Below are 22,288 nucleotides of genomic sequence, written 5' to 3' on the forward strand. Positions count from 1 at the left end.
AAGAAATCAGCTCTCCTCCCCTTCACAGGAGGCTGGCAAAACAGATAACCATCTACTCCGAGGGAGGGGGTATGTCCCTGTAGCAGGACTGCAGAGGGGGAGGGGGAATACATCCTTTTCTTTACTGTAGGAGGCACTGGGAGAGCAGAGGTGTGCGTGTGCGTAGCTGCCTTGTGATCAAAACAGGACTCTGAAGCAATAGCCCCAGCTCTGAAAGCAGCTCTTTGTGGTTTTAGGCCTACCTACCTCAAAGGCATTAGCCCGTACCCTTCCTGATGGGGAAGGAGGATGCAGGGGTTGCACATTCATAAGACACTTGCAGCCTCTAAGCCAGAACGGACCTTGCCATGACCAAACACTTAGACATACTCACCAAGAAAAGACAGCAGGCCAGAAAAGGGTTTGTCATGTTTTAATGACATTGATCTTTGGTGTTTCCCTCGTTAGCACTCACACTCTCCCCCTCACCCTCCTGCCACAAAGTCTGTGAGGAGGGAGAGTTACAAACGAAAAGGAAAATCACATTTTAGACTAAAAACAAAATATCAGAGCCTTGATTTCTCCACTAGAAACTACATGTACAAGGTCAAGATTTCACATGCAACACCGTACATCACAGACCCATACCTCACACCCTGACCTAGAGCTGAGAAACCCTCCCTGCCACCTACTGAGGAAGTGCAACCCAGTCCTGGCACTGCAATACTGCCAGGATGGCTCATTAATATTGGCACAGCTGGGTGCATGAACTACTGGATTATCCTTGAGTAAACTTTATCTTTACTAGGGAGCCATCCCTGCACACCTAGCCCTGATTCCCTTTCCTCACCTGTGGCAGCTCCAGTCAGGTTCCCAAACACAAACTTGAGCTGACACTCAGGTCTTCATTTTTGAAAGGTTCCAGAGCACAGAGACTACTGAAGTCCAAGCCTGGCTTCTGTTCCAGCTCAAGGCCACTGAAAACTGCCAACTGGCTAGAAATAGTGTTTTTTCAAGCTACTAAAATGCTCCATATCCTGGAGGAGCACCAGTTCAATGCCATGGAGTGGGACTCAGGCCTGGAAGACTCCTCCACTCCAACACCACTGGGGCAATCAACACTGGACATCCAATCAAGTGGTTTGTCCCTGGGGGGATGCTGCAGGCCCTTGCCTGATTGATCCTGGTGGGTGGGAGGAAGGAAGGAGAAACTAACTGTTTTAGAGAGGGAAACATTCACAGCACTGCAGGGTTAGGGCCAAGCTAAGGAGATTACAGTGGCTTGCCGAAGGACACAAGGCTCAGCCAAACACTGGTAGGGCTGGTCAATGTTCTTGCAGAAACTGTGCAGCAAAACATGGGTGCTGGGAGCTAAGAGAATAAAGCTTCTTCCCCCTTACTGCCCCTAAAGGTTTGACGACTGCCCTTCCATTCCCCAACCCTCCCCCTCCCCCCTTCCCCAGTACAGATGTCCTCTAAACAACCAAAATCTTGTCAGTCTCAGTCCCCCACCCCCCACTATTCTTCCAACTCCTGGCCAGCTGTGAGGTACAGGTCTCTGTTGAGCAGTACAAGGGTAGCACCAACATACAGTTCTTCTCTACCTGTTTCGCGACCCCCCACTGGTGCTGTCGGTACTAGAGAAGTTGGTACTGTCAGGAAGATGGTTATTATTAGTTAGGTCACTGTATTCAGTTGGTCCCTCCGTGTCCATCAAGGACTGGACCTGCTCTGGCAGGTCCTGCCCATCGCTTCCTTGCCCTTCGCTCCCACCAGAGGCTGTCCGCGGGCTCAGGCCATGTTCTGACAGTTGCATGGATTCGGAAAGGATCCGACCCTCCAGCTCAGCTGCCAGCTGGTGCGAGGTGGACTGCTGTGCTGTGGTGCCATCAGCTCCGGTAGTCTCCACCCCTGTCTGAGAGCTGCGGTGAATCCGGTGGCTCACAATGATGTTGTTGCCAAAGCCACCCATGGACGCCATGGTGGTGCTCTGCTCTCGCTGGACCACAGCGGTCATGCCACCCTCAGCCATCAGCCGCTGGATCCTGCTAAGGGCATCTTCCCCACTGGCCCCATATTCAGGACCTTCCCCTGAAACAGAAAGCAGAAGAGGCTTTGGTGCACTTGTCAGCTGGAAAGGAGAGGAATAGGGTGGGCAAACACAGCCTGGTGCCCCAGGACTCAGGGAGAGACCAGCCCCAGGGCGCTCCATCTCATCTGGAGGCATGCAGCATTTAACTCCTGGAGTTTAACTGTATTTTAATCTTTACCCACAGGCCAAGCAAAAAGGATTTGATTCTAATAACATGCACCTGGCAGAAAGAAGCCTCACAGCAGCCAGATCATAGCAAAGAGAACTAGACAAGCCCCACAAGCTGCCACCAGGGGTAGGTAATACTGCCTAGTCCAAAGGGCCCTAATGCTGGGACAGCTAGTGTCCAAGCACCAAAGCTAGAATGCCACCATACAAAAACAGTGAAACTACATCTTCAAGTAAGCTGCAGCCTCCATATACTACTCTCTCCACCCTCCCCACAGCAAGCCATGGGATCAGTCACCACATGCCAGAAGGAATCTCACTCTGCTGTCATGGACCACAATCCAGAAGATACTGTATCCCATTATGGCAGCTCATGCCACCTGAGAGTCAGCAGCACTGGGAGCTCCAGTGCTGCCCCTGATCCCAGGCCAGTGGCCAGGCCCATGAAGTCTACAGTAACGCTACAGAGATGACAGTTCAGATTGTAAAGCCTGTCTGCTGGACAAGAGGAAACAGAGCACCTTCCCTGTGCTGCTGCCATGTGCACCACCTGCAGCGGGAGAGTTGTTCCCCCAGCAAAGAACAGGATAGGGTCACACACTGGAGAGCCACCGACGATTAACAACAGGCCTTATGCAGGTCCCACTCAGGGGAATCCTCACTGCCACATAGGCTCCCACTTGTCCTGGGCTCTCTTGCGCTATAGGGAAAGGGAAATGTCCTTGAGAATCACAGAGCAGAGCCTGGGAAGGATGCACTTATTAAGCCAGCCAGGTGTAGAGAGAAAAGGTCAGAGGCAGAGAGTTTCCTCCCAGCTATGGGAAAGGTCAGTGAGTCCCTGGGGCCTGAAGAGGAAGAGCCCAGCTCCGCCCTTCACCACAATGAACCAAACTGTCAAATCGTGAGAGGTGCCATGCGTCTTTCTGCCCCCTATCCCGCTGAAAATCGCCCAGAGGAGACTATCAGTACAGGGAGAGGTCATGCTTCCAGTGGATGGTGACTAACACCAGGACAGTCAGAGGCCAAGATCTGAACCTCAAAACTATCACAACAGGGAACACACCCAAGTGTCTAGGCATGTGCTCCCCATAGGGCATGTGCTTTACTTTTAAGACTTCTGGTATTTGTCTGCTGACTCTTCTATTGCAGCAGAGCATTGGTTAGGTTGTGCTAGGCAATTGAGGGAGGGGGGCAGGGATCAGCACTGCATCTCCTTCTCACTGAAGGAAACTGCACTGCAAAGAATAAAATGCCACAAAACAAAAAGAAACAAACTAATAACAACAAAAACCCAAACAAAGCACAGCTTGAAGAACACCAACAACAACAACAAAAATTGCCAAGACAGGAAGCTCTGGCACTGATCCATTTGTCAGCACATGCCATTAACTGCAAACCTCATCCGGGTTGTTTGGAAAAAGACTCTTATTCACTGGAACACGGTGGAATCATTCCGCAGAGAGATCCTTCCCATCTTATTAAAGAGATAAATCTTGCTCCCAGCTCCATAGAGCCATCGCTGTGCTGATTAGGAGCAAGAAGAGTGCAGTGCACTCCCCTGCAGCCAGGACTGAACATAAATGCAAGAGGCTAAGAGCAGGAAGGGAGTTTAAAAACAAAACGCCCCACTGCCCGCAAGGCCAAACTCGTGGCTGCTCATGATTGTGGTGCAGACGTCACATTTATAATAAAGGAGCCTATGACCAGCTGCCTAACCCATATGGGCTCCCTCAGAACAGTTAAGTACAGCCTCTAATATGGATGCAATTTCTTCAATAGAAATTACTTTACTTCTTCTGGTACCATAACAGCTGTCCTAATATCAAGCACTTTTACTCTGATATAACTGCACCCACAGCAGCGAGGCACAATCTGTGTATAGACAAACCCTTCCCCACCCGATGCTCTTGTAGAAGTACGGCAAATGCCAGGGATTAATATAATAATCTTAAGGAGGACATGGGAGCACAGTTTAATAGTAGGGGTAAGCCAGCATTGGTCGAATTGGCCTGCTCCATATCTGGAATCGCTAAATCCAGACTGGAGGGATCTTCCTGAATGAAATGCCTCCATTCAAGTATCTGCAATGGGTTTGATGCCAAGGTCACTGGATTTTCTATGGCTGAGTTTGCAGAAAAGCACATTAGCTGCTATTAGGGGTGTACCAATACAGATTTTGGGGGCCAATACTAATAGCTGATTTTTAAGGAGGCACATTGGCCAATACCAATCCGATTTCTGATACCAGCCCAGCAGCTTTAAGAGTTGCATCCAGCTAGTAAGTCTGGTGGCGTGGAAGAGGAGAAGGGAAGGGGTGTGGGGCAGATCAAGGCCCCTGCGGTGAGGGAGGAGTGGGACTGGGACAAGCACTGCCCAGCCGTGGCAGGGTGGGCATGGGATGGAGCCTTGCTCGTTTTGGGGATGCAGGGAGGGGAGGCAGCTTCCACTGCTCATGCCGGAGCTGCTGGTCCAGCAGCTCATCTGGCACTTGCCTGCTCGTCTGGCAGCTTCTGCCACTGCTCCTGCCACTCATCTAGGAGGGCATGGGGTGGAGGGGGGTGCCCCCAGATCTGGACAGGGTGGGATGGGGTCTTTCTAGTGGTGGCAGGGCTGCATTCAGGGTGCACAGTGGTGCTGGGTGGGGGCTACAGGGGAGCTGCAGCCACCCCAAAATTTGCTGTAGCCCACCCCCCCCAGTCTCGCCACCAGCCACCCTGTGCGTAGCCCCGGCCCCAGCCCGCCCCTCACAGATTCAGGGGCACATGTCCCACCCATGCCCTCCCAGAGGAATGGCAGGAGCCACCGGATGAACAGAAGAGCACCAGACAAGCTGCTGGATCAGCAGCTCCTGCATGAACAGCGTGCAGCCCCCCTCCCCCCCCCCCCCGAGCCGCGGCTGTCCCACGCCTGCTTCACCCCAGCTTGGCAGCGCTTGCCCCAGCCCCTGTCCCACTCCTCCCTCACTGGGGGGGCCTTGATCTGCCCCCCACACCATGCCCCTTCCCTTGCCCTTCCACCACACCTGACTTACTAGCTGCACCCAGGTCTCCAAGCTGCCGGGTGGTGCTCCTCACTGCCTACATGCTGCGCTGCAGCTACATGTACGTACAGGCCATTTATCAGCCAAATTATTGGCCATATCAAGCCGATTTCTGATACAGACAATTTACTTTAAATTGGTGTCAATCTAATGCTCATATAAAAGTCCCATTCTGAGCTCAGACAGGGAGACAGGCAGAGAGTGAAAGCTGAGTCTGCACAGGCCACTTCTTCCCAGATGTGCCGATGTTCCTCAATCCTGTCCTGCAACAGCCACTACCATTTCAATCTGTGCAGGGTTCTGCAGGCACACTTTGGTTTTCAACAGCAGCATCCCCCATGTTTACTCCCCCTGGGAATGGTATCCTGCTCCACTCTTTACACAGCCCCTCTGACTGCTTCAGCCCTGGTGAAAGGAGGGGGAGGTCAGAGGAATGAATACTCTCATGTTATGATACTCCTTTGGAAAAGGGTCTGGCTTGTGGAAGAGTGGAGATGACCAGGGATCCTGGTTTCCTTGGTTTAAAAATAGCAAATTCTCCCATTTAAAAAAACCTCCAAATCTACATTTTTTCACCAAAAAAATGAAATGCCACTATATATAGGTATCAGTTGAACACAATGTTTTATAGATATACTTACAATTTTAAAGAAATTTGGAAGTTTACCAGTGCCTCAATCACTATAATAAAATAAATTAACTACCCATAAATTTTGGTGTTAGATTTTTGTTTTTTTATCATAGAAAAATCAGAGCTCCCCTGCCTCCTTTGATCACCAGGATGTGGGTCCAGCTGTAGTTTTGCCCCTGTTTTGTGGCACTGAGTAGCCCTGATAAGCTGGTACTCTGTCCGTGCTGTTGCCCCTCACTCCCAAGCCACAGCCTCCTGCCCCACCCAGCCCTGACAGGAGGCCCCCCCAGCTGCCAGGGCTATGGAATCAGGGCCAGAGCCTGCAGCCCTCTGCCCACCCCCTCAAGCGGCATGGCCAGAGTGGAGCTTGGGGGACAGGGGGGTTGAGAATGTGGGCTGCCCGCAGCAGGCTTGGAGCTCCCCACTTTGCTGCTCTCCCTCTGGGGCTTCTGCAGCCCAGCAGGCAGGACAGGGCGGGACAGAGCAAGTATTGGCAGGCAGGCTTGGTCCTGCCATCAGAAGCCCCACACTGGCTGTACCCCCTGCTGCTGCTGGGTGGACAGGGTATGCCTTGCCAAGATGGCACAACCAGCATAGGGCTCCCAACAGTGGTACCAAGCCTGCCCCCACCTCCCCCGGCTCTCCTTCTGTCTGTTCAGGGAGCCCTGAGCCTGCAGTGGACAGCCTGCATCTGCCCCACACCACACAAATCTAGGAGGCACATGCCCCCCCCATGCCACCCTTCTTGGGAGTGGGCACAGAGCAGGGAGCCAGGCCCTCCGCTCCCTCTAGATGAATCACCTGTGGTTCCATCCTGCTCCCCCAGCTGGGCCCCGCATTCCCACCCTAGGCCCCACGCACAGCCCAGGTGGGCACCACCTCCAGCGTCAGGCACAGCCCCACCCTAGTCCCTCCCTCACCATGACGGCCTTAATCTGTGCTCCCTCCTCCAGACTTACCTGGAGGGAGCTCCAAGAGCTGCTCTATATGCTGCATGGCTGCCACATACATATATGTGCACATACACATGGCACCCCTCACCTGTGATCACCCTCCTTCTGCTTCCCCCTTGCCTGTAATCACCCTCCTCCTGCTGGAATACTGCCAGTCTGTAAGGGGAACCCACTGTTTTCTGAATTTTTCTCCCTTAAAGGAGAAAATAAGGGTTTTTTTTCCTTAAAAGTAGAAAATCCACGTTTTTAAGTAGTAAACAGAAAACCCAGATCCCTGGTGATGAGCCAGGGGAAAAGCAGAGGAAAGCAAGGAGCTTGCATGTGACGTATGGTTGAGAGGAGCCTAGTGTTGGGACTGGAGCAAGGGCCAGATGGGGTAAAAGGATCTTTGTAGCTACATTCTGGAGAACATGTGGGATGAGACTGTGGAAGGCCAGAGGAGGCAAGTGCAGGAATCAGGGACTAGGGAAGGCTCAAGGCTGCAACTGAACTCCAACTAGCTTCAGGCATCAAGGACAACAAAAAGTCCTTTTTCAGATATGTGGGGAGCCGGAGGAAAAGCAAGGGCAATGTTGGACCCCTGCTAAACCAGATGGGGCAACTGACAACTGACGCCCAGGAAAAAGCCAACCTATTAAATAGGTACTTTGCGTCAGTCTTTCATCAGTCCCATGGGATGCCCATGCCTGCTATGGGACAGGGAGATCTGGGTGAGGGGGATCCCCTACCCTCCATCAATGCTGACCTCGTGAAGGAACACCTTGAGAAGCTGGATACCTTCAAGTCAGCTGGCCCTGACAATCTGCACCCCAGGGTACTCAAGGAGCTGGCGAGCGTCATAGCCCAGCCCCTGGCACGGATCTTTGAAAACTCCTGGCACTCTCGTGTAGTGCCCGAAAACTGGAAGAAGGCCAATGTGGTGCCGATCTTCAAGAAAGGGAGGAGAGTGGATCCGGCTAACTACAGGCCCATTAGCTCTGACTTCTATCGTGGGGAAGATCTTAGAAAAGTTTATTAAGGAGGCCATCCTTGATGGACTGGCCCAGGCTAACAACCTAAGGGACAGCCAGCACGGGTTTGTTGCGGGTAGGTCTTGTTTGACCAATCTCATTTCCTTCTCTGACCAGGTAACCTATCACCTGGACAAGGGAGAAGAGATTGATGTCATATATCTTGACTTCAAAAAAGCTTTTGATCTGGTATCCCATGATCACCTCTTGGCCAAACTGCCCAGTTGTGGCCTTGGCTCCACCACGATCCGCTGGCTGGGAAATTGGCTTCATGGTCAGACCCAGAGGGTTGTGATTGATGGCAGTCACTCATCATGGTGCCCTGTGACCAGTGGGGTCCCTCAAGGCTCTGTCCTGGGACCCATACTGTTCAACATTTTCATTAACGATGTGGACATTGGAGTTAGGAGTGGACTGGCCAAGTTCGCCGATGACACCAAACTTTGGGGCAAAGCATCCATGCCAGAAGACATGGGTGATCCAGGCTGACCTGGACGAGCTCAGCAAATGGGCAGACGAGAACCTCATGGTGTTTAACACCGATAAATGCAAGGTTCTCCACCTTGCGAGGAAAAACCTGCAGCACCCTTATAGGCTCGGCAGTGCTATGTTGGTTAGCACTACAGAAGAAAAAGACTTGGGGGTCATCATTGACCACAAGAGGAACATGAGCCTGCAGTGCGATGCTGCGGCTAGTAAAGTGACCAAAATGCTGGTGTGCATCCATAGATGCTTCTCGAGCAAATCCCGGGACGTCATTCTCCCCTTGTACTCGGCCTTGGTGAGGCCGCAGCTGGAGTACTGCGTCCAGTTTTGGGCTCCACAATTCAAAAAGGATGTGGAGAAGCTTGAGAGAGTCCAGAGGAGAGCCACGCGCATGATCAGAGGTCAGGAAAACAGATTTTACGATGACAGCCTGAGAGCCATGGGACTCTTTAGCCTGGAAAAGCGCAGGCTCAGGGGTGATCTGATGGCCACCTATAAGTTTATCAGGGGTGACCACCAGGATCTGGGGGAACATTTGTTCACCAGAGCGCCCCAAGGGATGACGAGGTCGAACGGTCACAAACTCCTGCAAGACCGTTTCAGGCTGGACATAAGGAAGAATTTCTTTACTGTCCGAGCCCCCAAGGTCTGGAACAGTCTGCCGGTGGAGGTGGTTCAAGCACCTACATTGAACACCTTCAAGAGTAAATTGGATGCTTATCTTGCTGGGATCCTATGAACCCAGCTGACTTCCTGCCCTTTGGGCAGGGGGCTGGACTCGATGATCTCCCGAGGTCCCTTCCAGCCCTAATGTCTATGAAATCTATGAAATCTATGAAAGTCTGCTGGGAAGGAAGAGTTGACATGCCTGCAGTGGAATCTCAGCCCCATGCATCAGACATGGGCTAAAATCTCCATCCACTTAGGATTAATAGCCCTGAACCCCCTTCTGAGAGTAGGGACCTATGCCCCCTAAGGGAACTAAGAAAAGGCTTTGGCTTTCATTCAAAACATGCCAGAAGGCAGAGCTACTGCTTCCCCATTCTAATACCAGTGAGATATGAGCCCCTGCACAAGTGTGAACACTTTGTGTTCAACTCCTTCCTCTGTTGGAGGGAACTCAAATGATCTGTCCCCCAGAAGTCTGCCTGAGCTGCCAGGCTACTGAACACTCTGGGTCCCAGTCCCTGCTCCAAGGACGTGTAATATTTTTTACAATGACTAGTAAATGTAGAAAACAAGAGCATGAGCTCCACCTGTTAGGACACTGCCCTGGAGAACTGGAGATGCCAGTTTGACCCCCCTCAGGCTGAGAAGGGCCTGGGCTTCTCACAACGTAAATGCTCTAATTACTAAGATTTGTTAGAAAGGGAAAGTATGCGGCCTTAACATGCACAACCATGTTTTGAGCCTGAGTGGGGAGTAGACTGCACAACCTATGGGCTGTGCAGAGCTAGGCTCAGCAGGCAATTTTTGAGAATGTGCATCAAGACCCCCAGGTGAAAGAAGACCTTGTTTGTGAATCCTGATGGGGCGTAGGCATGAGCAAGACACAAAGATGCTTAGCACTGTCAAGATCCAGAAGCACAATTTTAGGTAGCTGGAGACCTTTAAATGTCAAAACCTTGAGCACCTTAAGCCATTAGGTGCCTCCAGGATTAGGTTGCAGCTAAATGGGAGTTTTGAGCATCATGATTTTAGACACTGGTGCCTCAGACTCCTTGTAAACTTAGTCGTATGGCCTTTGTTGCTAAGCATCTGGCAATACTAGACATGGGAAGCTCTAGAAATCCAAGCCATTTAATATGGACTAGGGGCAGGCACACTAGTTCTTAACTGCGTCGGCTGTTAATACTTAATAACTGTCTCCCCACACAGCCTCCTGTTGGCTAAGTCCATAGGATTGCCAAATAGTGCTCCTGATTCTGGTGTTTTCACACACTGGGAGCACATATTCCATATGAAATCCTCCCCACGGGCAGAACACCCACACTGCCCTTTACTCTTTCCCCCATCCCTTCACTGTGGCTAAGAGGTGGTCCAGGGTTTGAGACTGCTGTCCATTCAGAGAATAAGCAAGTCCCGATTCCGTAACTTAACGACACATTTCTTAGCAGCTTATCGCGGGAGAAGCAATCAGACTGAGACTCAGGAACAGAAACTCCACCTGGCCCCAACTCTTTCCCTGTGGACCATCAGACCCTTGGTTAACAGCACCCCTCAAAATAAATAGCAATGAGTTACAAGTGAAAAAGAGCTACCAGTAACAACTGGCAAAGCAGATACCTCTATAATGTTCTCCCTAGAGTGGCACGGCCTAAACCAACAAATAAAGGCTGTGCTTTTGTCGGGTCAGGAAAAGCAGCAAAGACCCTACAGCACATCCGAGGCAAGGCAGCTTACAAAGTGCAGGCACTGAATGGAGTGTGTATGCAGGCATCATGCACAGGGAAGGAACAGCTGCTCATCTTCCACCTGGTCTATTTCTGTGTCAGAATTCATCCTGGAGCAGCAGCTGATCCTGAAACACTTGGTTTACTTTGCCATATAACATGGGATTGGGACAAATCAGTTGCACACCTTTGTCAGCCACAGAATCTGACCACAGAGCCCTTCAGAAAGCCTAACGCCAGCATGCTTGGGCTTCCCCATGGAATGCAACAGATTAAAGCATGCTGCCTTTGCATGGAGGTTGTTTTGTACTTCTAAGAATTGTAAAATTCCTATTCCTGTTCCAAAATGCATGCAAACCTACAAGCATCCCACACCTCAATGCCCATCTTAGGTGGTTCTGTCTGTGCAACTGGCCTTGACAATGTGTGACTGAGCATGGCAGAACCCTACTCCCCAACTATTGGACCCCAGTTCAGAAGTCCTGGGCTAAAATGGCTTTAAGAAGGCAAGTATTTTGTATGAAAAAGGCAAACAAAGAGAAATCTTATAATGGGCTCAAATAGGGCTTGGAGGCACAGGGCAGAAACTTTCCAGCTATCAGAGGAAGCAAAGCACCTTCTCCAAGACATGCAGTGGGTGTAACATTTATCTTTCCATGTAGGGGATGACATCATAACACAAGAATAGCACAGACCCAATAGGCAGCTGTTCAGTGGAGCAGCATACTTGGCACCTCCCCTCAATATGTTCCTTGCTTCAAAAATCCAAGCTTCCCTTTTACTTAAAATCTCTAGTTATTATAGTTTCATAGTTAGTAGGGTCGGAAGGGACCTGAGCAGATCATTAAGTCCGACTCCCTGCCATGGCAGGAAAGAGTACTGGGGTCAAACAACCCCAGTAAGGTGATTGTCTAGCAAACAAAGATTTAAAAAATGAGTAGGTAATGCAGAGATGCCTGCAAACTTGGAGCAATAGCTCAAAGGTGTGAACTATCCAGTTAACTTAGTTCCTTGCAGCTGATTAAAAATGTCAGCACTGTTAACTGTTTCATTTCTCAGGCAGAATGAACTTGCAGTCCTCCACACCTTACTGACAGTGACACACAGTGTCCTGTTCTGAGGCCACAGATACTGCTCCTTGTTTTTCTCTCCCAACTGAGCACACAGATCCAGGGTACCCTCAAACTCCATAGAGGGTGAGAGAAAAGGCATAATTGTATTCAGAACACCAGCACAAGCAGCATCTCATCTTGGCAGGTCACAGGGATGCGTTCATTTTATAGGCAGAACTGAAAAGTATCATCCGCTTTCCTGCCTGGAAAGTCATTTTCTTGAGAGAATGCTGCAAAAACTTGAATAGAACATGCCACTAGAAAATACCCTGCTCTCCCTGGGTAGCATCTGTTACAGGATCTCTTATAAACAGAAATGGATATTCTTAACACTACAATATATATTATAATGCATATGTTACTGATGGATAAACCCAGGCACTGAAAGGTTTAGAATTTGCCTGTGGTTCTACTTTGAAAGTCAGAAGCCAGGACTCTAGGAATACTGGCTTCCAGTTCCATGGATTCCAACAATCACTTTATATAGGACAACAGCACAAAAACAATTTGTTCGGTCTTAGCAGAATGATATGGCCATTTTCTAACAGTCTTCACAAGGCACAGAGTCCCCACTTCTGCACCAGTCAGTGCTCATTTTCTAACCACTTCAAAAGGAACATGTTACAGAGTATCCGTAGGTACCAGAAACATGCACAGATGATGTGCCTTTGCTCTGTGAGCACTGCTGAGGTCTTCAGAAGATGCTTCATTTACTCCATCATGTTAGGGGCTTGTGAGAAATGTATCCATATGGCATATCTCCTAACTACTCGCACTTTCTTTCCCTGCCCTATTCAATTTCCTATTTTCAGAACCTCTTTTCATCACTTGAAAGCATCCAGCTCGTCAAGTTAAGAGAAGCAACACCCAGAAGCCCCTGGGTCAACACTTATTTGTTCTGGGCTGTAAACAAGTTGGTTTGATTTCAATCGAATTAGAGACCAGAGAAACTCACTGAATGAGAAGAGTCACTCTGCCCTCATCACCCAATGGACTGGCAGGATGACATAAGGACAGCAGGTTGCTTCTCTGAGCTCATACTGCACCAATTTGCTCAATGGCCATTTAAGTATCTGAACGGTAACTCCCAACAACAGACAGAAGCTGGGATGACAAATGGCACTTGCTTATCTCCCCTCAAGGTTGTTTCATTTAAGTGATTTTAAAAATGGTAAAATTACTGCCAGAGCCCCAATATACTGCAGGCAGCTTCACTCGCACAGCTCTGCCAACAGTCCTCAATCCTGGCCCGCAGCACTTTTCCTCGACATTCTGGTCACAGACCTGTCTTGGCAAATACTGACAGCTGGGTTGGGTCCGAGGTGGACAAACATTACCTAGGGACCAAAAAGGAACCACCATACTGCCGTCACAAGTGATGTGGTTTAGATTAGATCTCATGTTTCTAAGAGGTGAACACGCTGGCATACTAATCCACAAACAAGGGTGCTCCTCACTGACTCTAAAGGCATGGGCATACAAACAAGTTATTGTGAAGTAAAGAAGGGCAGGGATTTATAGCCTACCAGCTGCTCCATAGTAACTGCTTTAAATTACTGTGGGGTAAGTGCACTCAGGCAGTTACCACAGTGTGGTTAATACACTGTAAATACCTGCCCTTGTTTACCTCGTTGTAACTCATTCAGCAACCTATGCACTCTGAGATTTAATCTACCATTACACAGGCAAGGCTCTTTTCCTCTCTCCTCCCCATTTCAAGGGAAAGAACAACAAATTCCAGCTGAATGCTTTTATTTAAAGAGAGCCTCAATGTCAGAGTCCCATCATAATTTCTGCCAAATCTGTTAGTTTAAAATGAAGCAGAAGATAGACAGTGTTTCATGAGTCAAAGCATCTTTCAAATGTTTCTTAGTGCCTCTCACAGCCTTTCACCCAAACTCGTGTCTCTGCCTTATGCATGCTTCACAGGTGACAGGCAGCAATCAACTAGCAGGAAAGGAAACGCGTGTCAGAGGGATTTACTTCTAATAAATTCACTGTACACACATTCTTCCAAAGGAGGCACGGAAATAATCAGAAAGGCAAAGTTTCTGTAGAGCTTAGCATGGGAGGGGAGGGATAGTTACACACAGACACAGAGCTGAATTAGATTTCTGATGTAATTCTGCATATTTCTTTCTACAGTAAGCATGCATCTGTGTGAGGCACCCCGATGTGGAATCTCCTGCACAGGGAGAGTGGAGAGCAGGTGGTCCAGAAATCCATGCTCCCGTTTCCAGAAGAGCGTGGCAATAAACATTTCTTTTCTTTCCTCACATTATAAAGCTGGTCACTAAATCAACCCTTGGACCTGCCCAGAATCGTATCTGTTTCATTCATTCTGCTGAGTAATGCTATTAGCCAGTCCTTATATGGTGGATGACATCTTCAGTTGTATATGAAACACTAATGAATCCTGCCCACCACCAGGGGCAGTACTGCTGGGGCTTAGTCCCATATTACAGACAAATTCATTTCCTTACCCGAGGTCACACACTAACTTAGTGGCTGCCTGGAATTCACATGCAGTTGCTCCTTGGGTAATGCTGTGTTCCCTTTCAAATGGCAAACCATTTTGGCAAGTGTAGCAAACAAGCCAACTTTCAAAATAATTTGAGGTAGCTGAATATCACAAGGCACTGGAAAAGCCCAATATCCAGCTCCAAGGGTGCTCATACTAATGTAGACTGGCTGAGACATGGTGGAAAGACAGACTGCCAGTGTTACTCCAGTGGTTCCCCAAACTGACAATTCTAGTCATGTTGGTAGCACTCAGGAAAGGAGGAGGAGAGGGTAGGGGATATCAGGAAATCTTCAGGACAAATACAGACCTACAGAGTAAGGGGCTCCCACTTAGAGAAGATTCAGTATTACCCACTACTGGACTGGCTGCTAAGGATGACTCCCAATACACAGCAATGCCCTTCCCTCTGCTGTTATTACAGGCAAAACATCACAGACAGTACAAGAGAAGAAAAGGAGGCGTGTTACCAAGAGCTGATTTCACAGAGCAGTTTCCAAGTGTCTCAGGCTGTGCTAATGCAAAGTGGTATTGGGTTCTTGGAAGGGGTGAGCCAGTAATGCTGTGAGTGTACTCGTAAATTGGCTGGGATGCTAGTTACAGAAGAGCCAAGTGGGCCATTCTATTCAAACCACCCTTTCCACTTCACACATCAGAGAACACAGGACTACTCGTGTTTGGGAAAGGAGTGGGCTCCCTGGCAGTATCCCTGTGTCACCCAGTTTCAGCATTTCACCACCCTGTGCTCCAGCGAGCCTACGTTTGTGGAGCACCTAAGTGCCTCCACTCATATTCAGAGCTGCTCTTGAGTCAGAGATACTGAAGAACAATGTTCTGCTCATCTCTTCTGCCTGCTTCTTCATTAAATACAATTAGTTTGCAACTCAAAACTCAAGTGGTAGGTAGGGGAGTGTTAGTCTATGCTACTGGTAAAAGTCAGTCAATGAACCAGTCGCTGAGCCAGCAATAAAACCCAAGAACCTTTGCTGACGGTACCATTTTATGAATAAGACAGAGAGGTGAGAGGGGACTCCACTCTCTTCTCCAAGCACCAGACTTGTGGCACTCCAAAGCAGGCACTGAAAGAGGAGGAAGCTTCATGAACAGAGCAGTCAGCCAACTGAACCATCTGAAACAAACTGAAGGGCTTAGGCTCTCGCCACAAACAGGCTTTCAGGTTTGCTTACAAACTGACCTGTACCCAACCCAGTCACTTGGCTTCCAATTGTATTTTTTATAGCCAACTTCTCGGTCCCACTGCAAACTGACAGCCCAACCTGCTGAGGTAGGAGTACATCTCCTACAGCCCCCCCTTCATTGCCCTGTTATCCCACACATTCATGCCTCTCTCTAGGCAAGCTCCCCAGCACTTACCACCTCAGCAGCCTTTCCCAACACCCCCACTTCACTGTCTTAGTAAGTCTGTCTTCCCAGTTCATGCTCTAGGCTAGTGCGCCCAAGGCTCTACACAAGAGAATCCCTTCCCACACTGATTAAGGGCTGGGTGCAAACCAGTTTCTGGGTCTGAAGATGGAAAGCCTGTTACAAATGCAAACAATCAAACCTTCAGGTGGTGGTGTAATGATAGCTGGGGAGAGGAGGATTGAAGAACAGTGTTTCCACTGTGAAAGCACTGACTCCCCCCCAACAAAGTGCCAAGTGCCCTAGTCACTGCCTGGAGGTAATTAGAGTCCCACAGCTGCCTGCACACCCACCAGTATTTACTTTTCTACATGCAGATAGTTTCCTTATATCCCCTTTCCTAAGGCACCACATCAGCCAAGGGGCAGGGACTATACTTCCCATGGGCCTGGCATTTGCCCAGCTAGCATAATTTCCACCATGGTTCACATGCCTTCAGCTGCACTAACTCTGTCAGGAGGTTAACCCTGAACCCACCAAGACAGGCTGGCTGGAAATCACTCTCAGATCAAGAGGGAATTTCCTGCTTAACTGATGCCACACTGAAATGTTGGCAGTTGAGTAGTGCAAACTTGTATCTCTGACTGCTGCCTACAGTGGCAAGAACTACAGAAGGGCTCTGTAGCAGAACAGAGAACACCTGAGCAAGCTACCCCATTCCCTGCAACAGAGGCTTCATCGTGAAACCAAATACCCTTGGTCACCTCTTCTGAAATCACACTACTTACTGCTTTCCTTAGAGGAGCTAGCTGTGAGCACCACACCACCACAAAGCAAGGAGACCTTCTGACAATTGCTGTATGAGGAAACCTAGCTTGACTTGAAGGGAAAGCGTAAAGTGAAAAGTATTAGTGTACTACTCACCTCTTTCTGAGAGGAAGAAGAAGAGGTAGCATAGAAGAGCAGCTCCAGTACTGTTGATTTACTCAAGGAGAAATACTTTAGGAGAAAGACTCAGTCCTCTAATGCAGAGGCCTACAAGAGGCTAGCAAGGAGGGGTCATGACTAGGACAACTACTAAGCCTACACAGACAGAGGAACCACTAACTGTGATTTTCTGTTAAATGAGAACCTAACCCACAAGACCTGGATCCCAGCTCCAGTACAGCAGGTCCACACTGCAGAGGGCAGCTCAGGCTGGAGACCTCTTTTCAGAAAGATGCCGAGATGAAGATATTAACAAAGGACTGGGGATTTATGTATAAGTAGGGATCTATCCTATTCACGATTTCATGTTTTTCACGGAAATCATGAAAAAAACCAGTTTCTGTGAACGCTGAGAAAATGGTGATCACCACAATTTTGGTGATCTGTTGCTGCTGATCACCTGAGAGGGCTTCCTATTGTGCAGCCCTGCCCCACTCTGCCAATCAGTGGTTAAGGGTGGGGTCACATGATCAACAGCCCTCTTGGCTAGTCAGCAGCGAGGGGCAGGGCTGCCAGGGTCCCTTGGCCAGAGGTTGGGGGAGAGGGGGTGCTATCATAAAAAGAGCATGAAAATTGTGTGGCCCCCCTGCAAGCAGCCCACAATTTTTCCCCTCACCTCAGCTGGAATTAAGCAGGCCCCTATGTATAAGAGCTCCCTGCCATCTGGCAGACGCTGGGTAGCTGGTGAAAAGGTTGCTGCTCAAGCTCCTACCTTCTCCAGTCCCTGAGGAGGTAGCTCCTTGCTCCTGCACCTCACGCTCTGTCTGAGTCTCTGCATTCTGCAACTGAGGGGCCAAGGTCTGGGTCCCCTGTGAGGTCACCGAGGTGGTAGGGTTCCGGGGCTGCAAGCCTATGGCGTTCATTAGGCCCATGTCTCTGTCTGTTCTCCATGTGGCTCTGCTGGTTCTGAACAGAGAGAAAAAACAAACAAGTCAAGAGTAATGGTGACCTGACCACTCAATCCCCAGCAAGTACCCTAGCCAGGTACCTGCTGGTCCCATCTGAATATGCTTTGTAGGCAGGGGCATAGCACTTGGGCTCAGAATAAAAACATCAGTCAGTTCCATCCTTCTTTGACTGCTCACAGGATTTTGTTGCAGTTTAATCATGGGGGCATTACCTCATGGGAACTCTTATTCAACCTCCTCCCCTTCAACCCCACCAAGAGCTTGCTGGTATTATACCAGCCATGCCACACCAAGTTTGTGGAACAAACTGTAGGTTTCACTGGCATCACTCGAATCAGCAGGCAAATGCAGCAAGCGGCTGGGAAAGGATAATAATGGAAACTTCCTCTGACTCAAGGGGTATATCTAGGCTACAGAAGACTTGGCAAAACACATGATTCTACTCCCAAGGGTACAATCTACATCTCTTCCTTCTCTTTAACCCAATGGCTTGTCAGATGGCACACATCAGCTTTCTTGTGCCCTGGCCTGCATTTCAGCCTGTGCTCTCTGAGAGAGCGGATTCTCCTTTCTCCAATGTAAATGTCAGCAGGGCTGTTTTATTGGCTCCTTTTCAGGAACAAAGAGTTGACATGTGAATTTTACAGGTTTTAAGCATTTACAATGGAAAGAGGCTTTTCCCTGCACTGGCCTGTGCTGGGAATTGTGAAGGGGCTGCTGGAGAGGTCATCCAAACACACAACTCTCATTCTACTTAATCCCACCTGCTCTTCTGAGGTTCTGAAACCTGCCCCAGCTCTCCTGTCCTCCAAAAGGAACCAGGTCTTTCCCAAAGATGTCCTTCTTCCCCACCTGGTCAAACCCCTCTTGAGAGGGGAAAGGAGTGAAAGGGGGAGTGAAGTCTAAACTTTTCCACCATGCAGTGGCTCTCATGACATCGCACAAGACCTGTGCACTCACACAAGGCAATAGTGGTGTATTAGCAGAGGAGAAAGGACCTCCATCTTACAGAAGAGGGACTTCCATCCTGCAATGACACCAAGGACTTTGCATGAGACCATGCAAAGAGCATGGTCTGCGCTCTGAAGTTTAATTTCCTTGAAATCCCGGAGTTACGATACCAAATAGAAAAGCTTGGTTTAAAAAAGCAGGAAACTCAACCTCAACCATGGGGGCATGTGTGTGCGCAGGTAACCCATAATTCTCCAGGTACCTTCCTCAGCACTGTTTTGCATATTGTTTTCATAGCAAGTCAGATGTAGTTCTCCAGTAGTTTCCCTAAAGATATTATTGATGGCAAGCAAGGCCATGGGTGAGAGATGAATTTCAATATCACAGCCTGTACCTGTGGGCACAGAATATTGCTACTGGAAAAATGCCAGTTGGCATCATCTGGACAGCACTGAGAGGCAAGCTATGTGTTAAATACTGCTGGCAAGAAGGGGAAAGGAGGAAAGCCCAAAGATGCAGCATCACCAGAGGTACTAGAGCCTGACAAGAAGGGAAGCAGCATTCACTGCTATCACTGACCATGTCAAGTCCATCCCTAGGAGACTCACCCAGTCCGCTCAGTGCTCCTATTGCTGGAAGGCACAGTGAAGACAGTCTCATTCAGCTGGTCCCAGTAGTACTCAACTCCAGAGTTTAAGGCCCTTGAAATGCCAAAGGGAGAAAACATTAGGAGACAAGATATCTTATTCCACAGAAGTGCTCTGCTGACTGCACTGCATCCTGGGACAATGGCCCATCCCTTACCTAGCCTGTGCACCCAGGTCATCTGAGCTGGAAGCATAGGCATCTACCACAAAGGTGATCTGGAAAGGTGTTTACTGGGCTCCTTTGGAAAGGCTCCTATCCGACTTAAACTTTCATTGAAAGGGCTTTTTGTCACAAAGAGCCTCCCAGCACAGAGTGCAGAGAACAGCCCTGTTGTTTTCCATGGAATGCTAGCTCTGAAGAAAGGCAATGTCAAGCCGTGGTGCTAATAATACAGTTGCACAACTTACATGTGCAATTGCTACAACTGTGTGCACAAATTACATGTCCAAATAGCCAAAAGAAAAGTAAGAGCATTTGTCTTCGTGGAATTAGCCAAGATTTCACTCCACTGGGCAACAGTTACTCCCACTAAATGCCTAGTTACTAAACAAGGGCCTTTTTCTTTATTCAGGAATGTCCATGCAAGCTTCCCATCAGCATTGGCAAATGCTCTATGGAACAGAGGGCGAAGCAGCTTGACCCTACCCACATAATGTGTTAGACAGACACACCAGCCTTCACCCGAGGGTATGGACTAGATAGGGCCTAATAGGACTGGTACATCTAACATCCGATATGGCACAAAAGGACACAGGAAGGGCTATGCATGTGTATGCTGGAATGCACTGCTCCACAAATCCCTCAGGGTCTGCTTCCTCCTTGCAGTCTAGAGCCAAGCAAGTGGTTCTTAATCTGAAGGGAGAGTTTTGGCATGCAGGACACAAGGACACTTTTGCCTTCCAGGGATTTCAGCAGTCACATTCCTGAACTGCTGACAGCTTGGCATGTCTAAGAACAACACAAAATGCTTTATGTTAGTCCAGTTAGCAGGCTTCAGGAAGAGGCCTCAGGTGTTGCTCTTTCCTGGCAGACACTGGATGCAAAGAGAGGAGAAGATCTCAAATCACAGCAATGCACGTGACCTGGTTACCCCAGAACATGGACTGCTGAGGCAGGGAGCAGCTGAGCTTCATGGAACCCATAATGGGATGCAAGAAGCTGGGAAACATTCTGTTCCCCAGGGCGTGTGAGGCAGCCACACTCAGTCAGCAAGTTTCACGGTAAGCCTAGCAAGAGCAGAAGGGCTTCTTAAGGGGACAGACAGTTAGAGGGGACAGATACAGTGGCCCACGAAACTAAAGGCTAAGTGGTGTTCAGCGATTTCAAAAACCACATGCAAGATGGACAGTGCACAGCAAGACAGTTCAGTTTGTTACTACCAGGAGACGGAGAAAAGGATCCTGGGTAGGCCAAGGTATATAAAAGTTCAGGCCCAAATTTGCAAGAGTCTAATCAGAAGAGGCTCAGAATAAGTGACATGGACCCAATAGCCAGTGTAAGGGCTTTGTTTACATGTAATTGTGATGGTGATGACTCAGTGCTGGAATGAGGACAGCTGTGGGCCAGCAGTGAGATACAGCAGAACTGCAAAGGAAGCTGAAGGAGTGGGGATAAGCAAGGGCAGAATTCAGAAGCACTGGAGAAACTGTGCACTTTGGATGCTCAGACCTGGACTGGCAGAGCAAAGAGCGCTGGTTTGAGGGCAAGGGCTAAAGCTGAAGAGGAGGAAAGGTCAACAATGACACCCACCATGGCTGCAAGAAGCAATCAATCATCACGTATTTTTGCTGAGCTAGCCCTGGTGCGTGCTCAGGCAGCTGCCAGGGAGACACTGATTTACAACTCCTCAGAATTATTGACGAATGACAGCCCATCACTAGGAACCCGCCAACCCCCACAGTGCTCTCTGCCTGCTCAATTGAGACAGCAAAGTGTGACAAGCGAGCCTTCAAGGCAGCACCATTCTCTAGGCAAGGAAGACTTTCAGATCAAGGAGAGAAATCCTTCAGAAAGAGCTTAGTTACTCTGATATTTGAGACTGTTGGCAGTCAGAACTGAGTTGGTCTCTACCTGCCACCCTCTTCTCTGAAGCTCCTTGTAACCCAAGAGCATGTATGATGTCCACAGTAGCCCACACTACTGAAATTCCCCACTAAGGGTGCCAGGTGGACACCAGCTGCCTTGATCATCTCCCAGCACCTGGAAATGAGGCCACAGGGCTTTTAATTAAAGTCATGGTCAATACAGCAATATTACAGCTTATGACATTTAGGGTGAACAGAATTAAGCTCCCATTTCTACCTATTCCTTTTAGCTAGAGCTGGTGCTGCTCCACTTTGCTGGGTTAGAAGGCCCATTCTAACTCCAGGCTGTTGGTTTGTTCCATTCCCTAGACAGAGAAATCAATAGCCATTCCACTTATCACATGATTTCACATGAAGGTTTAAACGGCAGCATTTATCAACTGAGCTTCTGCTGCCAGGCTCCTATTAACTACTCATTTACTGCCAGAGAGCTGGGGCCTTTTGCTTTTGGCTACCCTGGGAGAGGAACCTTTTGAAAGGATCTGACATCTGCCTCTGGGAATGCTGAAGGGGAGAGCAACACAGGAGTCCCTCTGATTTCATTATCAACATGTGAATAGGACACCCTTTCCCCATTTTGTTTCAGACCTGCCCTGCCCTGCCCTGTTGGCTTTGTCTGAGAGAGACCCATGCAATGCAAGGAGACCAGTGACCGTATTCTGCCTATTCTGCATCAGTGCACTAGGCATCCTCGGTGTCTTCCTTTAGCTTTCCCTTACCCTCTCAACCCCATCTCAATCCAGTGCCTGCTTGGAGTACATACTTTAATTTAAACCAAATTTATTTTTGGTTCATCTTAGATTTGTTTTCAGCTAACCCCAAGCTATGACACTCTTGAAATAACATGAGACTGTCCACCCATGGCTGGGCAATGGGTTAACTAGATCAGTTTAAAGGGTAACATTTTTGCTTTGAAAGACTTAATATTTCCTTTTTACACATCATCACCACAGAACATTTACT

General features: G+C 49.0%; 1 protein-coding gene across 6 annotated transcripts in view; it reads right to left on the reverse strand.

The window, feature by feature from the left end:
- Positions 1–396: 396 nt before the first annotated feature.
- The window catches only part of AMBRA1 (autophagy and beclin 1 regulator 1), a 196,729-nt gene continuing 174,837 nt past the window's right edge, over positions 397–22,288 (reverse strand). For all 6 annotated transcript variants that reach the window (XM_090033050.1, XM_090033054.1, XM_090033052.1 and 3 more), the window contains 3 exons: positions 19,202–19,294; positions 17,447–17,640; positions 397–2,070 (listed from right to left, as the gene is read on the reverse strand). In XM_090033050.1, coding sequence (XP_089889176.1) covers positions 1,580–2,070; positions 17,447–17,640; positions 19,202–19,294 — 778 coding nt within the window. In that variant the 3' untranslated portion in view covers positions 397–1,579. The remainder of the gene's footprint in view (positions 2,071–17,446; positions 17,641–19,201; positions 19,295–22,288) is intronic.

This window comes from Crocodylus siamensis, chromosome 2, assembly GCF_052110815.1.
Source record: "Crocodylus siamensis isolate JL-2025a chromosome 2, ASM5211081v1, whole genome shotgun sequence".
NCBI classification, from domain to species: Eukaryota; Metazoa; Chordata; order Crocodylia; family Crocodylidae; genus Crocodylus; species Crocodylus siamensis.